The sequence below is a fragment of the Phaseolus vulgaris genome, chromosome 1, assembly GCF_051622355.1.
Source record: "Phaseolus vulgaris cultivar YP4 chromosome 1, ASM5162235v1, whole genome shotgun sequence".
NCBI classification, from domain to species: Eukaryota; Viridiplantae; Streptophyta; class Magnoliopsida; order Fabales; family Fabaceae; genus Phaseolus; species Phaseolus vulgaris.
The window spans coordinates 49980240-49995383 of record NC_143498.1 but is presented as its reverse complement, the minus strand read 5'-3'; the positions used below and the strand labels follow the sequence as shown (position 1 = coordinate 49995383).

The 15144-nt window shown below is 33.0% G+C and overlaps 2 protein-coding genes across 3 annotated transcripts; both read right to left on the bottom strand.

Moving 5' to 3' along the window:
• Positions 1-4717: 4717 nt before the first annotated feature.
• Positions 4718-5322, bottom strand: LOC137814700 (monothiol glutaredoxin-S6). Its single transcript, XM_068617571.2, has one exon. It carries the CDS (start codon positions 5212-5214, stop codon positions 4906-4908), a length of 309 nt encoding a protein of 102 aa, XP_068473672.1. The 5' UTR covers positions 5215-5322; the 3' UTR covers positions 4718-4905.
• A 2598-nt stretch (positions 5323-7920) lies between these two features.
• LOC137814701 (Cysteine proteinases superfamily protein) lies at positions 7921-14228 on the bottom strand. 2 transcript variants are annotated; one of them, XM_068617572.1, is made up of 3 exons: positions 14073-14228; positions 13125-13235; positions 7921-8984 (listed from the first exon to the last, which is right to left on the bottom strand). In XM_068617572.1, the coding sequence occupies exons 2-3, from the start codon at positions 13223-13225 to the stop codon at positions 8117-8119; spliced, it is 969 nt and encodes a 322-aa protein (XP_068473673.1). In that variant the 5' UTR covers positions 13226-13235; positions 14073-14228; the 3' UTR covers positions 7921-8116. The 2 variants fall into 2 exon arrangements, with proteins under 2 accessions (XP_068473673.1, XP_068473674.1); XM_068617573.1 differs by having other exon boundaries at positions 13382-14074.
• Positions 14229-15144: the final 916 nt, after the last annotated feature.

The window sequence follows — 15144 nt, the reverse complement described above, 5'->3', positions numbered from 1 at the left end:
GGAAAATGATAACTTTATTCTATTCTATTCTATTCCTTTTTTCTCCATTCTGGTTCATCCAATTTCACTATAGTTATGTAAGAGAGGAAATATAAAGGCCTAGTTTAAATTAACTTTTGACTTATGAGAGCTTTTCAATTAAAATAAATATTTGATTGGAAAATTATACATGTTCAGAACACAAGAAAGTTAAATGAAAAAGTTTAAATATTTCTTTTATTATTTTTCATAAATATTTATTAAATTAGTTTAAAACCATTTATATAGCTTCACTCAATTTAAGCCTTTAAAATAGTTTACTCACCATTCTCGCACTGTGGCTTCAGGCCTAGAGGGGATTCTTACACAAGAAGATAGATATGCAAATATAAAATCACCCTTCTTTCATATCATAATAAGATATCTTAATTTTTACTAAACTTTATTAATATAACATACTTTTATCACAAGATAGAGATTTGAATAAGATACAGAAAAGTCCATTCAAATCAACTCTAATCAGCATCACACACATAGATAATCAAATTTTATATAATTAGTGATCGAATTTGAGTTATGATGTATAGATACACGAACATGATAACTTGTGAAGATGTGAAACCTTCAGAAACAAAACACAGATTCCCAAATTGCTGTTTCAAAGTGAGAAAATTTTCATATACTATCAGGTCAATGTAGATAAAAACAAAAATGAAGTTTAGTGACAAAGATTGACACCATTTTTAACAAAAAAAAGAATATTAAGATAACAAGTTAAGTCTTCTTCCTTTGTTATATCAGGTTTAACTTTTTTATTTATAGTGAATGAGACTTAGACTTCAACTTGATCCCGAGCACTATTATATGTAAAAACTATCACAATAATCATAATAACATAAATTAAATTATTTTCTAAAAATACATTGAGATTGAGAAATTGAAGTTTAATTTCTATCATGTACAAAAATTTATGAAATTATAATCATTATTAATAAGTGGATTATAAGTCTAACTCAATCTTATATGATTGCTAATAGGTTTGCGCTCATTTATATACTATGAAATGTCTTTATTTATAAGATATGTGAGAACTACATATTAAGAAGTTGACTTTAAACCTAACTCAACTCCACTCATAAGGTGATATTTGCATTTATTTATATAATGTTTTTATCTTTAATCAATTTAAGATCTCCAACATACCTTATATTTACGCGTCAGTTTTATAAGGTTGAGTTAGACTTGTTCATTTCTTAATATAATATAAGAATCATGTCGAGTCTGTTCTTGTGAGAGTTTGTTGGACTTATCCCGCTATCAAACCACACGTAACTAAACAGTCTTACATACAAATTGAGAGGTTGGTGTAAAGAGTGTGTTGGAAATCCTATATCAATTAAGAATAAAAATATTTTATAATAAATAAATGGATACAAAACTTAACTTATAAGCCGATAATGTTGTAAGATTGAGTTATACTTAAAATTACCTCTTAATAATCATCAAAAAGGTTAGAAGAAGCCTTGCAAATTGGGATACACTTGCTTCAAAGGGGCAATGTTTGAAAGCATAACTGTAAGAGAAGTTAGAGTTTAAAACTGTTTAGACAGAAAAACAGAGACAGCAACAGAGGATGTATCCAACCCAAGTTCTGGGCCATGTTAAGCGTGAGAGGTACTTGGACATGAAATTAAGTTAATGAGTAACACATGAAAAAGTAACATAAGTATATATCATAATTTGACACGACAGAGAAGTTGAGTTTATCCAATAGACAAGTAGCAAGTTGTTATGTTTTCACAAGATTCGCACCAAAAACCGAAAGCTGAGTTGAAACTATAGGTGGCTGTGGCTGTGACTGTGGCTGCCCTTTGATTTCATGAAACTCTACATAAAATGGCCGTACAGGAATTGGAGAAAAGAAAACGCACCGAATTTTCCCTTTTTACAATTTGTATTGCTATAAAGGGGTGAAGGAATATACTAGGAAGATGTTCTGTAATGCCATGCACAAAATAAAACTTTTACATATTATTATTCAATTCAAATGTTGTAACATTTTGACATCTTTCCCTTACAATGCACCCTTTTTACTTACCGGTTTACCATCTTTGGTGCTGCATCAAATCTTAGTCAACTCAAAACTATTCTCATATTGGGATACTTAGTGCCTTTTTAATCAATTAATATATTTTTCATTAATAGTATATACAAAACTGTCTTGAGATAGATATCACTTGGACACAGTGCTTTCTTGAGCATCTTTTTTTTTTTTTGAATGGACACATTTATATTTGTACTTTCTTATTTACTTGTTTGCTTTATAAAAAGATATTGTTACAAATTAGAGAATAATTACAAAATCTATCAATACTGTATATATTAAATGTTATAATCACATTTGAAGCATTAATTGTAATTAATATTATGTAACGTGATGAAATTTACCTTCGAGATAATCTAATTATGTCTATATACAAACATTTTATAAAGACAACATAATTTGTACTTCAAATACAAATGACAATAATTACATAATAGTTGGAGGTTTGTTATTCATAATCCTTGACAAATTATAACAATCACTCCATTTGAGAATAAAGGAATATTAAAAAAATTAATTGAACACTGATAATATTAAGAAATAAACTTTAAATTTATCTCAATCTTATAAAATTGACTTTTAAAGTGAAGTTTGTATCCAACTATATATTATGATTTGCGTGATTTTTCTCTAACAACTAAAATTGTTTAGGAATTTTATACTAATAGTAAATGTGTTTTTACTTCAGCAACATTCTTCAACACACCCCTCGAGACTGTTAACCTGTGTGTGTAACTATATATTAATGGATGGTCTGACAGTGATCTGATAGCAGATGATCTGATAAATTCAAGAAACTTTCGTTATAATAGACTCTAAATGACTCTAATACCATATTAAGATGAACTTTAAATCTAACTCAATCTTATAAAGATGACTTATAAGATATATGAGATTTGCACTCACTTGTATATATATAACATGTGATTTTACCAATAGTGATGTGTGGAACTTAGGATGCCATCTAGAAATGTTAACAAATGTAGTCATTACTTCAGCAACAAGCAACACTGTGAAGGGGGTTGGAAATATTAGGATAGAAAGAAAGTGATGATTCCTTGGTAATTTGATTGCAGAAAATAAAAAGATGTAACATGGGTGAATGTGATATCGATTGAGCTTTGCATCAATGGGGATCTTACTTTTGTTGGGACTTTATGATGAGCAGATAAGATTGAAAATTAGACTGTGGTATATAGAGATTATTATTCCTAATCTTTTAGCAACAGAATTTTCCACGTGCCTGCAAGTAGTAGAAACAGCCCTTGGTTTGGTTTGTTCTTGTTTCGAATTGTGTAGCGACAACTAAGTATGTTGCATGGTTTTCAATAAACGGCTCCAGCGTAACTGAAAGGGTCACTTAGTTTGTTTCAACTATACTCAGAGAGAGTACTTATCTGCATCTCAAATCTCTCGACAGAACAAAAGAACACACAAGGGTCAAATCATGGGATATCTTTTCTCATCAATAGCATATTTTGCCCATGCTTCTCATAGAGTTTCTGGGAGAAACAAAAACAAACACTCATGTTTCCACACCTTCATATTATTAATGACAAGAACAAACTTGTGAATTAGTTGCATGATTTATTGAATCAAAGTTCAAATTATTGAGAATGTTTACTTTTATATTTTTGCTTTGTTGGGATAATATTTTCATTACATTCTTCAATTATATTTTTTCCTTTTTTTTAACAAGTGCTGAGCTTAAACAGCCACTTTTTAAGATTTTGTTCTTTGACATAATTCTATAAGCAATAATAACCGATCGACATGAATTTATGTTTTCAAAACCTTAAGAAAAAAACATAAATATATGTTTGGACTGAAACTCTCACCCTCCATATCTACTGACATATTTTCTGACACAAAAAAATGTTATTTTATCAAATGTACAGTTAAAGACACCCGTTTATAACCTTGTAAAATTAATTTTTCTATCTTCTCATATTGACTCACAATTTCAGTAAAAGATTATTCTTTCTTATACTTTTAATAATTGTCTGAGTTGTGAACATATTACGACACTTCTCTCACCATTGCATTAGTGATGACAAGAGTTAATCTCAAATACATATTCTGAAATCAAAGCTACCTCATACAAGTTGTATTCATGAGTTTAGAATAAGTTAAGTGCCTTGATTCTTAAAGTGGGACCTAAAGCACCTCAAAGGTAATATTCTCTAATCCAGAACAATATCTGAATTAAGTTTCCTTATCTTTAGATATTCATTTTGCCATTTATTAATGCAAGCTTTTTAGTATTTCTTTTCAGTTATAAAACGTATTAATACTCTTCAAATATTTACCTAATTTAAACTCTCGCGTAAATACTATTTTTCTATTGAACAATTTGTTAAATTAATTGCATCTGATTTTTTCTAGATTATCTTTTTCACTGCTGTAATTATGTTTAGCTTTCTCACATATTCGTTTGAGTCAGTGATAATATTTAATTAAGCATGTAATTTGAACATATTTTCTATTTTTAATTGTAATGGATACATGATTTTTTTTTGTCATTCCTCAGAATCAAACCATGAAAATAGTATGATTATGCAGAAAAACAAAAATTGCTTTATTTTTCTTCTATGCAATGGGAGGAGCACCATGTTAATCAGGAAGTTCCATAAGTAATCAAATTACTCAATTTTAATCATTCGTATTTGGTATTATGAAAAGCAAAGAAATGGGAACAAGTAAACGTTTAGGCCTCACAACTTAACCACGTACATAATCATGACTAACCCTCTTATTCAGCTCTAAAACGTAATTAAGCATTAATCTTGGATGTAGAAACCAAGCACTTTGGTCTCATGAAATCAAATCCATATAGCCCCAGCATTCATGAGAAGTGGTATGAGTTCATTCCTGAGATGCAGGCTCATGATTTTCTTAGAGCCACCAATGAACCGTTGTCCTATGAACACAGCAGGAACACTGGGTTGGCACCCCATCTGAAGCAATGCACTTTCAATCTGCTGGCCGTTGGCCATCTCATCCAGCTCATGAACAGTAGGGTTTGCTCCAAAGCTACGTATCAGTGATGTCATGGAGTGGCTCAAGCAACATGTGCTCTTGCTGAATATCACCACAGGCTTTTCAGCTACCATGCTTGTGATCATGTCCATGCCTCAAATAGATAAAACTGAAACACAACACAATGCAATGTATAGAAAAGAGAGAGAAAAGGAAGCATGCATAAGAAGAAGCAATCGTGAGTATGTTGAAGATGTGGTTCATTGAAGGGTTATTTATAAGCTGATTGAATGTAGTAGTGGACAATGTTGTTTTTGTCGCCTCATATGGAAGAATAAGATCGTCCAAGAGAATTCGGAGGATTCTCGATAACTGTCCTTTAGCACTGTACTGCATGTGTTGTGGATAACAAGTTGGCTAGCTAGCTGTTAAGGTCAATCTAATGAATCCAGAACTTTCTTCAGGAATAAGATTCATGCTCGATCGTGCATGAGGCATATTTTTTTTGAAAATTTTGTTAAAATAGTTTACTATTTATTATGCAACATGAATGAGAGATCATGTTACCATCATTGAGAGAAAAACTGAACCTAAGAACAAAACTCAATTTAATCTTGTTGTGTATGTCTGTTTATTTTGGAGCATCTGCTATAAGCCTATGAGGATGAAAGAAATGGGGCTACACAACATGAACAACTCTTTTCATTACAAGATTCGTGACCCTTTCAATTCAGAAAATTTGAAAAGATGGAAGTGATTTAGGAATACAATTAAATGGTTAAAAGTGCAAGATGCGCAACCCCTATATATTAACGAGAAAATCAGCATCCTACATAGTGGCCATGCACGACCGTACAAGATGCACTATACAAATTGCACATCCTTAGCAATTATATTATGTCGCATTCAAATTATAGAAATGTCAGAATTAAATATGCAGAAGGCCTAGATTAATGTTTTCAAGTCCACACATATGGTAAGTATATTGTTTCTGTCATCTCTTTCATTACACTCAAATTTGGATGTGTTTAAACAAAAATTCCTGGCACTTGTGTTTATGACTCAGGAACAAGCAATGCAACTGTGAAATGCTTGTGGATATACACGTTTAGGTAATGGCCAACTTGCATTACCAACAACCGTAGTTACCTTAAAAATAACTATGGTTAAAAACTGTCTGCAAGTGTTTTTTAGATGAATTTCTGGTGAGAGTTCAATATGTTATCGCCACGCACAAAAGGGGCTCTGCACTTGTTATCATCTTGGTTCTTGAAAAGTCGATTTTCTGAATAGTTTGCTGGCATGATACTCTAGTATAAGATGATCCCTGACTTAAAAAATTGGCACTTCTTATATCCAAAATCTTGGTTCTTGAAATGGGAGGAATAAACAAAGATCACTGATGCTTGACGAGTCAAAAACATGAAATGATACTGTGTTGGTTCATTTAATTTCTTAGTTATGAAACCAGAAAGGCTCACAATAATGCATGATTTTCTCCATGTAAGTATGTTTCTGACACAATTTTGTTGATTTTTGATGGGTTCATAGATGGGTTATTCCTGCAACTCAAACCTGACACCTCTATTCCAATATATTCTTACTACCTCAACCATATTTTATTGTGAGTCTACATCTAGATGGTTTGATTAGAGGAATATATGGCAAAAGTGGTTGAGAAAGAGACAAAGATATAAAAGGAATAAGAATATAAAAGTTGTGGACGAGCGTGACTAGGCACTGTTAAGCAATGAATGCGAAGACGGTTTTCAGCATACAGAGTCATGGATTACAGATTAAGGAACTCAGATATTATCTCTCTCTACTTCTTCCGACCACCATGTATATGCTTCAACTTTAACCCTTTCTCAGATGCCAAGAGTTTATATTTACAACCCAATAAATATTAATATTTTTATTATTTATAAAAATTTATAATTTTACTAATTTTAAAAAAAATTCTAACTTTTTTTTGTATATTTTTATTAAGGGGTCTTTTTTTTTCTATAATATTAACACAGTTATGAAAATATCGAAACTCACCAAAATGTGCCATGATAACAACGGTTCAATGTGCATGTCAACTTCATAGGATTCTGTAAGTGGAATCTTTGTCTGAGTACGATCTGCGTTTTATTTTTCTTTCACGTGGTAAACTTCGGTGTAGATAATATTTCACCTATTGCTCTGAAGATTTGTTTCTTATACACCTCTTGGTTAACTACATATCCTTCTATAACAGTGTTGACACATTAACAATGATTTTTTAAATCTTTTGCCACTTCAGCATGTTTATCATAGTGCCAACTTCAAATCTAATTCTTCACTTCCAATCACATAGAAAAGGCTAAATTCCTTTCAACAGTTCTGATCATACAGAGAAGGAAATTCCTTTGGAAAACATGTAATTTGCTTAGATTTATTTTTCAAATTGATGAGAATTAACAGTTAATTCTTCGTAACATTAATTAATTACACTGAAAGTAATGTCCAATTCATTCAATCGTAAACAGTTTCAAACTCTTCATGTTACCTCTATATCACATTCTTTATCTCTCTAACATTACCAAAGCTTCTCCTGAGTAAAAAAGCCCAACAATATAAAAAATGAATTGATTTATAATTTTGACTCAGTTCAATACACAAATTTATACGTAGTCAATCGGTCAATCAGAACAAACTGTTATTGAAACAAGATTATGCAGAAACAATCAGTTTCTAGATTTGGCATTATTACTTATTACTAGCCCCGTTCCTTGGTGAATTCATTCAGCACAACAGAAGTGTCAGTTCAGACAAGTTCACCACGTTATTCAAATCTCGCATCAGTTGAAAATATTACTAAAACGCGCTCAAAATTAAGTAACATGATCATCCACATGAATAATCATCCAGAAAATATGAATTACAGTTGTGAAATGTACAGTTATAGCCATTTCAAAATCACAACTAGGGTTTTAAGAGACCTAAAGTCAAATGCCTGACTGTAAAGAAAAATGATACAAGGCAACATGATAGGCAAGCATCCCTATGATGATAATATGCCCCATTTGATCATGTTGGGACCACAGAATTATAGTGCTCTCCTAGCCCAAAAGCATGCTTATGATAAGAAAGCATGATACTCGAATTAGACAAGCCAGTGCCACCATCAGATTTATACTCTTTGCCCATCTCCACATCTGGGAAGGATCCAGAAAATATCATAATATGCTTCTTCAAGCAGTGAGTTAAGGCACCAAGCTCTAGTTGTCCTCCCCATATAGCTGTGGACTCCACTTCTTTACAGTAATTTTCAAACTTCTGAGCAAGTGATTCATCAGAATCATCCTCAATTAAATTCTCTGACAGAAAAAATGGAAGGAAATCAGATGTATGTTTTCTCATGTAAGCAGCCACCATTTCTCGAAGTTCTTGATATGTATAAGGAGATCCACCACCCGAGAGGACAGCCAGCTGATCCTCAACAGCCCTATAGAGGCAGTGCCCATCAGGCTTTATTTCACAAACAGTAAAACCTAGAGGCTTCAACTTCCTTTCCAACTTCTCGTTTTCAATCATTCGATCGCTTATGATGTCGGTCTGCTCTGCTTGGATTCTTTGCTCTCTTTCTGCTTCTTGTTGAGCTCTTTTGTCTCGCCTCTGTTTGGCCTTGCTGACCTTTGTATGTTCAGGTTGACTAGCAACAGATACTCCAGCTATGGCCTTAACCAAAGTGTCCAAATTGCTCTTTTCATTTCCATTACCACTGCTATAGCCAAATGCAGCCAATTCCTTGGCATGCTTCTCCTTCAGCTTAGTAGAAAGTTGAGAAACTTCTTCCTCCACTTGCTTCTTCTTAGCTTTCTGCTCAGCCTTGCTACCTCTAGCTGCAGCCTTTTTCATCTCAACTTCCTTTTTCTGCAGTTGCGATATCTCTTTCCTGAAAATGTGCAAGTAATGAGGGAAGAATACACATTGCATGAGAACCAGGAGAACACAACATAAGTAACACATACCTTAACATTCAAGTTACTATATTGAGACATGAATCAATTATAAATAAGGATTTGATGAAAAATAATAAACCAAGTTCTTGGAAAACAAAGCACACTTAAGTACATTCATTATCAAGTAGCTGTTGTCAACCATGCAAAACAAATATAGCTAGTAGTAGTGATTCAAACAGTTTATTCAAACTGAGTATGGCCATACTGATACATTAGTTTAAATTTAAAGCATTTTCTCAACTAATAAACCATAAAGTCTTTAACCAACAAATAATGCCTATTACTTCATTAGCTTTTGCCAGTGGAAAGTGACAATTGGCACAAGATTTCGAGAAGCCAAATGCTGAAGGTGCAAACCTAAGTAAATGAAGTGACCCTTGTTATTTTATTTATGTCTCAAAAGAATTGGAAAAAAGCACTTCAAACTATTTGAAAGACTAAAGAACCTGACTAAAACTTGTGACCACTTTGTTTTCTTTGATATCTTATATAAACAATAAACTTTTTATAGCTTTTTGCACTAAAATAGCATCGGAAGATGTTTCAAAAAGTTCAGTCAACATAAAATGGTAAAAGATGTAACGTGAGAAATCTCTAAGCATCAGCTCGAAATAAAGACAAAGCACCACATTAAACTCCAAATCAAAGAATCACACCTTCAATGTTATTACAAAAACACTTTCATAGGAATGGTATTCTAGGGTTGAGGGTTAAGAAACATGCAAAGGAACGTTTTCTAAAGGGGAGATGCCAAGCCAGTAATGTTAGGCATGTTAGATCCAAGTTCAACATATCCTTTGTGTAGTTGTATGATTAATCAGTTAAGTATAAAACATAATTTTATGTGTATCAAATCATGTCATGTCATTGACTAAATGTAAATTTTGTTTAAAATGTGCTTCGTCTGACAGACGCAAGTGTTGTGCACATACATTGTCTGATAAGCTTTTTCTTGTATGGACCCAAATGATTATACTTGGTTAAATAAGTTTTTGCTTCAGTTACACGAAAACTATACTTTGTCTCATAGACACGAGACTAAAACATTTCACAATGCATATCAAACTTTAATAAATGTGTATTGTATGCTTGCAAGGATTACACGTTTCTTCATTCTTTGAAGAAGATCTCGCAACACCTTGTTAACATCATGACCTTTGAAAAATGTGTTGAGGGCTACTTCATTCAAACAACTTTTTCTTGAAAAGACAAGATGTCAAGTTGCAAAGTCAGTAACTTGTGTCAGGTCCTGCGCTTTGATCAAAAGATGGAGAGAAACCACCTGCCCAAGCCTGTGAAACTCTGCCATGTTCCATAGGTGTTTCCAAAGAAGCCACGTGCATTTAATACTAAGTCGAGGGCCTTTAAAGTGTCTTAAAGCTTCAAAACATGTTCATAAGTAAGAAAAAGTAGTAGCAGAAGAAGACCTCACAACGGCTAAAATGTTGTGCAAAGACTCTTTTCTTTTGAAGCTCTTTGTGCATAAGATCTCTTTGAAGAAGGAAGATTGACGAAAGAACATGCACAAGATCTTAAGCTTCCAAGTCTTGTAGTTGTGAAAAAGAACATTGTTCGTGTGCATTAGAAATCTAGAAAAGTGATAACCCTTGTATACATTGTAAGACGTTACCCCTCTCTTAAGTGAGCGAACCTTTAATCTTTTAAATCGCAATCTTTGTAAACATTGCAGTTTTAGATAAAAGTGGTTGCATTCCAAACAATAGGTAGGAATTACTGCATAATAAATAATACTCTATGTTGAGTCAAGAGTAAGGTTATCAGACTCGAGAATCTACGTAGACTTGTAGGATGCTTATAAACTCAACTCGTAAACCTGACTTGTAAACTCGTAAGACTATTTCATATAAAAATTCAATAAATAAATAAGTCCATAAAATACACCAACATTGCAGAATATGAACCACTACCACACATCTTAAAACTTTATTTGATGAACACAACCAATAAAAAAACAATTTTATCTTAATTTATTTCAACCACACTACAAATAAATAAAAAATCCCAAATGACTCTACTTAATTCCTAAAACACCCATCTGCCATTCCTTATTTTCGATTCACCGCAACCCCGAACAAAAATCACAAAACCCAACCCCAAGCAAAAATTACAAAACCCAACCCCAATCCCAGTCGCGATCAAGAATCGAAGCACCTATTTGAAAACAAAGGTAGAATGTGACAGCAAGGCACAACGGTGCTAGGTGAGGCGACCCGACACAATGCAAGGAGATGTGAGACTATGCGAGACAATGCATAGCAAAACAACGAGACGGTGACTAGACAACGACGAGGCCATGGTGAGTGACGACAAGGCAAGAGCAACAACCAAGAACTCAAATGAAATACAAAGGCAGTACAGGTATGAAACAAAAACGAACTCTAAATCTACACAATGAGCAAAACAACCCATGTGTGACTTGTTCTCAGCTTTTCTCCAAAACTCATTCACTTGGCCTCGACTCGCGAATTTGACTGATTCTATCGAGTTTGTCTGAGTCTTGTTCAAGTCTACTCAAAAACAAGTCTACACACCCATTTATAGACTCTTAAACTTGAAAGAGTTAATGAATTAACTTGCAAGTTTGATAAGTATGGTCAAGGGTAATTGCATTCCAAATAATACTTTGTGTTTAGCCAAAAGTGGTTGTGTTCCAAATAATACTCTGTGTTTAGCCAAAAGTGGCTAAGGTCCTATTCAGTCCTAAACAAAAGTGTGCACTCCAAACAATACTAAGCCTTAGACAAGAGTGACTGTTGTCTAAATAATACTAAATGTTAGCTAGAAGTGTTGATGACCAAATAATACTCGTTTGTATCTTCACAGGTTAGTCTATTTTGGTGGAACTCAATCAGTTGATTGAGAACTAAATGTAATTTGTGCTATCAAATGAACCAGTATAAAAGCACAGTGTAAATCTTTCTTATTCCTTATCTCTTTAGATTGCATGTTATTTAACTATAACTTAAAAATAGGAAAGGATTTTGGAGCAAACTCAGTAGACTCGTTGTGAAATCAGTTAAACTCGCAAGTTTGCAACCGACTTGGCAAGTCAAGAGGGTTTTTGTCTTTAAACCCTAAACGACACCATTTATGAACCTGAAATCAAACAAATCACTTATTCTGCTCGCACACCAATGCACCATCCTCTGTTCGCTTGGTCACACATGATACATCTGTTGCAAAGATTTTTTCTCTTATTTGAAAATGATTTGGAGATTAAGGCAAGCAGTGGCATATATGCAAAGATTTAGAGATTTTTTTTCAACGGAATTCTGTTTTTAAATTCATTTTTTTAAGGCATATCTAGGAGTGGATCAAATTCAACTGGGTGAAATCCAAGTGCATCCTCATCTATTAAAAGTAGAAGTAAAAATGCTCCAAGAAATAGGTTAAATATTGGATGGAAGAATGGGATAGATATAAATGGAAATGGTAAAAAAGTGAAATGTAATTATTGTTCAAAGATTAAATGGAGGAATATTTAAATTCAAGCATTGCCTTGCTGGAACTAGGGAGGATTCTAAGTCTTGTGCCTCTGTTTCAGAAGAAAAAAAATTTTGATGATAACTGTTGCAAAAACTAAGGAAGCTTCATTGAATAAAAGGTTGAATATAATTGATGAAGACCGTGAAGAAACTGAGGGGGTTGAAGAAAGTCAAAATATGTTCCAAGTTAGAATAACCAACTCTGGAAAGTCAACCATTTCACCCACCATTCTTACATCCTGAGTGGCGAGTCCACTAATTATGCTCGTTTGCAATTATGAGCATAGACAAACAGCCCAGGCATGGCATGGGTGCACAATCATGCAATTCTTCAAGTTGACTCGTGATTTTGAATACCATGACATGATAAAACTCCTTTTTATCTTGCGAAGAGGAATAGGAATAAAAGGGAATGACTAAGTAATTCAGATTCCATAATGGGTAAAACCCGTCTCTGTTGAGCTTTAGAGTCAATCTCTATGAGTAAGAGAGAGCATCTACGTAAGACTAAATACATTCACAAAAAAAGGTGAGAGCTGAAGGTGTTGATCATGAAAAGTTAATCACCTGTGCCTTGAAAGAATTTCATCACGAGTCTCTGGCTCAGATGTTTTGTCTGAAATCACTCTGTCATGAGCCTGCTCCTCAATTTCTTGGGTATCCTCCATTGGAGAGACCCTAAAATAAATAAAAGAGGAACATTATACAGTGATAAGAAATCATAACCAAGCCAATAATCATAGTTGAAATAAAATAACAAGAATATATAGTGGCACCAATGAGATCTCCAAAATCTTAATGCATTATTAAAGCCAATATCTAACCTATGTAAACAAGGATCTTTCGGTGCAAGTTATTGAGCCGCAAGAACAAGTTCCCAAAACTAAAAACCAAAACATTAACTAACAACTCGAAGTAGATATGAGTTAATTAGTTAATCTAGTAATACATGGATAGTTATCACAACCATAAACGAGTTTCCACATCAAATACTAGCCCAAAATTGTTCATTACAAGACTTCTGATTTTCACAAATCAAACTTCATAACAAGAAAGGTAACGGGGTTGTCGTTGAAAATCAAATATTAAACCCAAAAAAAAAAAAATGTGAACACAGAATCAGGATTTCCAACTACGACTGACGCGGCCACTCTTGGAGAAACCCGCCCACAATCAAAATAATTTTACAATTCCTGGATTGACGCAGAGCTGCATTCGATTAATGAATCAGAACCAGTCTCAAAGACCAATTTTAACAAAATCCAATCACGAAGTTAGTCTATACATCCCCACTGCGCAAAAGATTAGAACTTAAAAAAAAAATCGAAAAGGGAAGTTCATAGCAGCATTTGCAAACGTTTGGGGGCACTGTGTGAATTTGCTAGCTGATATGATAAAGAAATACAGAGAAATGATGATTGACATGGATTGATAACAGTGAAAATATTAATAATTAATAATAATGAAAGTAAAAGAAAAGTTATTGAGTGCAGAAGTGGAAGAGAAGATGCTTACCTAGCTAGCGCCTACGGCGGAGACGACGATGTTTGTGTCTCACAAAATGCAAACACAAGACAAACCAGAAGCGAAAATTGTGGGCTTGGTCCAATTTCCCTCACTTGGACTTTTTAGGGTTAGCATGGCCCATCAACATTAACTTTGGAAATAATATAACACATTATGGTTTTCTATTTTACAATTACCAATTTACCATACTTGCTTCTCTTATTTCTTTCAAGCACATTCTACTCAAATCTTATGTTTTTAGTATTTTCAATTCAAAATATTTATTGCAGCCAGAGCAATAATGATAATTAGGGAAGTGGGAAATAGTGAAAACAACTTTTAATAGACTTTCGAAAGTTGTAATTGTATGAATTTCACAAATGGTGTAAATGAAAATTCATATTTGATGCATCATAATCATATCTCTTTTGAGTGAAAAGAAACTTGAAGTTAAAGAAAAATATTTCAACCACTAGCCAATTGCATATACACAAATGTATCATTAAGTACACAACTTCCAAAAAAGTGTAGCACAAAATAGTGAGTTTGGAAGAATAACTAATAATTCTGAAAGGGTATATATATTTGAACTTTCATCTAGTAAAGTGTTATGTGCACACAAAATGATAATATACAAAGTCAAAAGTCATATGTAATAATGATCTAACAAAAATGATAAAACATGAATAGTTAGAAAGAGCGTGAACTTCTTGAAAGAAATAAAAAATGAGGGAGAAGGTGAGGAAGTAGAAGAAAACGTTAGAAATGTGATAGTAAATGTTATTGTATGGACTGAGAGTCGTTCTCTCAAGAATCTCTAATATTTGGGTAGATGTTTTATTATCAACCACAAGTTTCATGTGTGATACAGTTTCATGTTAGATATAGTAATTATACTAGTAATTAGGGTCAAAAAAATTTATATCAGTCGTCATCTACTTTGGTAATATTGTCTTCGAATGAATTTTGGTCATCAAATGGAAGACAATGTCCTTGCAAAAGGTAATATGATACCTCGATCAATATTCATAATATATTAGTTATGAGTAATAAATACGGTTGAATACGTACATTATCTTGG

Bases quoted from the DNA above. Each gene is read 5' to 3' on its own strand.
- LOC137814700 (XM_068617571.2), bottom strand. From the start codon at position 5,214: ATGGACATGATCACAAGCATGGTAGCTGAAAAGCCTGTGGTGATATTC.
- LOC137814701 (XM_068617572.1), bottom strand. From the start codon at position 13,225: ATGGAGGATACCCAAGAAATTGAGGAGCAGGCTCATGACAGAGTGATT. The intron at 8,985-13,124 runs GTGATTAACTTT...GCACATTTTCAG, and splicing joins GAAATTCTTTCAAGGCACAG to GAAAGAGATATCGCAACTGC.